The 3,032-nt window shown below is 39.4% G+C and overlaps 1 protein-coding gene across 1 annotated transcript; it reads left to right on the forward strand.

Annotated features, from left to right (window-relative positions):
- Positions 1–1,669: 1,669 nt before the first annotated feature.
- Positions 1,670–2,638, forward strand: LOC102406243 (olfactory receptor 11H6-like). The gene has a single exon (XM_006075578.3). The coding sequence runs from the start codon at positions 1,670–1,672 to the stop codon at positions 2,636–2,638; it is 969 nt and encodes a 322-aa protein (XP_006075640.3).
- Positions 2,639–3,032: the final 394 nt, after the last annotated feature.

Consider the following 3,032-nt stretch of genomic DNA (forward strand, 5'->3'; position numbering starts at 1 on the left):
AAGAGTTTTGTCATGGGATTCTTGTTTTAGTTACCTTCAATAGCAAATGGAGATGCTGAGTAAGAAATTGGGTAGATAAATCCAGGTTGCAGAAGAGACTTCACAGTTAGGTAGAGAAAACGTGGCTTCATTTTACATGAGTAGTTTTTATGTCAAAGGGCTAGCTGTCACATCACTTACAGAGAGAGCATAATTAGAAAAGGAAAAATATCAAGGACTAGGTCCTAAAACAACATTTATAGGTCAAGGCAACCAGAAGGAACTCTAACGTAGAAGTCTCGAATAAAAGAGATAGAGAATAATGAGAACGAATAGTCCATGAACAGATCTCCAATTAATGTAATTCAAAACTCAAAAGTGCTTTAATGACTCATACCACTATAGTTATTTCTGTTCTATGTGGCAAAATATATATTGAGAATACCATCATAAGGTACTTTCCCAGCATATGATAAATTTCAACTGGGCACTGAAGCTTGTGTCCTCTACTTAAGGTAAATTTCAGTTAAAAGAGAATTATATTAGTTTGCAGCGTGATTCTCCTTCGTGCATACCCATTTCATTTTTAAATGCTTATTCTAGCTGAAAATATATGAAGCTTACTCTTCTTCTGCAAATTTTTTTATTACAAAGAGGACCAAGTTAAAAGTAAAGAGTGTTTTGAGAATTGTGCATATGTCACTAAACCCTGAGAGAAATTAACAATGCAAATTGTGGAATTTTTTCATGGAGATTTTTAAAAAGAAGAGAGAACGCAAATACAATTGGGCTTGCTGTAAGCAATCATTGATAAAACATCATTTTCCTTACTTCTGTATCCAAAATTTCCAATAGTACAGAAACCCCATCTAAAATGATATACATATCATTATTAAATTTATAGTAATAAACTCTTAATTTACAACTATGAATTCTTGCAATGTTTTTTTCCATTTACACACATCATGAACTATTATTATTTAAAACTCCATGCTTGTGCATGCTAAGTCAATTCAGTCACATCTGACTCTTTGTGACCCTATGGACTGTAACCCAGCAGGCTCCTCTGTCCACAGGAATTTTCCAGGCAAGAACACTGAAGTGGGTTGCCATGCCCTCTTCCAGGGGATCTTCCTGACATTTTACATCTCCTGCATTGGCAGCCGGGTTCTTTACCACTAGAACCACCTGACTCAATGGACATGAGTTTGAGCAAACACAGAGATAGTGAAGGACAGGGCAGCCTGGTGTGCTGCAGTTCATGGGGTCACAAAGAGTTGTACGTGACCTACTGACTGAACAACAATGAAAACTCCATTTCTTCTTATATAGGTTTGGCCCAGGTGGTTGTTTCTGAACCAGGTTGAAAGCCTCTGAATGGCAAGGACTACCTATTTTGGTTTATGTAGTGCTGAGGACATTACACAGAGGCAGGTATTCAATGGACCATGATGGGCATGGTGATCATGAAGATAAAGCAATAATAAACAAACGACCTCCAAATTCCCTGTTTCTTCCCAGTATCACACTGGGGCAAAGAATGCTGGAAATCTTTAAGCAATCTAAAATTATGCTGCTTATTGAATTGTAAAGAAGTTCAGAGAACATCTTAATGAGAAAACTTCTGTAAAATCATTTGTAACATGATAATGTCTTGTTGTTGCAGTTTTCTGGAGAGAAAAAAAAAAAAATGAAAAACCTGGAAGGAAATAATCACTCTGACCCTGTGAGTGAATTCATTCTCCTTGGATTCCCTTGTACCTGGGAGGTTCAGATCTTCCTCTTCTCACTCTTCTCTGTGATCTATGTGTTGACACTAACTGGAAATTTGTGCATTATCTGTGCAGTGTGGTGGGACCACCATCTCCACACCCCCATGTACATCCTGCTGGCCAATTTTTCCTTCCTGGAGATGTGGTATGTCACTTCTACTGTCCCCAGTATGCTAGCCAACTTTCTCTCTGAGACCAAGACCATCTCCTTCTCTGGCTGCTTCCTCCAGTTCTACTTCTTCTTCTCCATGGGCACCACTGAGACCTTCTTCCTGTCTGCCATGGCCTTTGACAGGTACCTTGCCATCTGCAGGCCCCTTCACTACCCCACTGTCATGCCGGTGCAACGCTGCATCAGAATGGGAGCCTGCTGCTGGGTGTGTGGCTTTTCCTGTTTTCTCCTCCCAGTTTATCTCATCTCCCAGCTTCCTTTTTGTGGCCCCAATACTATTGATCACTTCCTATGTGACCCAGGACCCCTTATGAAGTTGTCTTGTGTGCCAGCTCCTGCCACTGAGATTATCTGTGCCACCTTTAACTCGGTCCTAATTTTTTCCACTTTCCTGTTCATTACCAGCTCCTACACCCTGGTGATCAGAGCTGTGCTTAGGGTCCCCTCTGCAGAAGGCCGGCATAAGGCTTTCTCTACCTGTGGTTCCCATCTGGCTGTGGTGTCTCTGTTCTATGGCTCCATCATGGTGATGTATGTGAGCCCAACTGCAGGCAATCCAGCAGGAATTCAGAAAATCGTGACCTTATTTTATTCTGTGATGACTCCATTTTTCAATCCCTTGATCTACAGCCTCCGGAATAAGGAAATGAAGGAGGCCCTGAGAAAACTGTTTAGGAGTGTGATATTTGGTCAAAGAAAGCCTCTCAAGAACTAGAATCTATATATATGTAGGACATATAGGAATATAAAATTTCAGACATTAATGGTTTTAATAAATTTGAGAAAAAAGTGTTTCCTATATTCCCTAAAATATTTTAGGTTGCATTTCAATGAAGCAAATAACAAATAAGATGGCACCAGAATTTACATAAATCATTTGTACTAGGCTTTATTGTTTTAGTGTTCCTGTGTGTACTGTATGGAAACTGGAAAATGCCAGACATTCTCTTATATTTTTCCAGGAAAAAAACATATATAACCCAGATGTCAATTGCTTAGTTTCTAAGTTTCTAAGTCAACTTCTCAGTTTGCAAATTTAAGCAACAGTTGGAACCAGACATGGAACAACAGACTGGTTCCAAATTGGAAAAGGAGTATATCAAGGCATA

This window comes from Bubalus bubalis, chromosome 11, assembly GCF_019923935.1.
Source record: "Bubalus bubalis isolate 160015118507 breed Murrah chromosome 11, NDDB_SH_1, whole genome shotgun sequence".
NCBI lineage: Eukaryota > Metazoa > Chordata > Mammalia > Artiodactyla > Bovidae > Bubalus > Bubalus bubalis.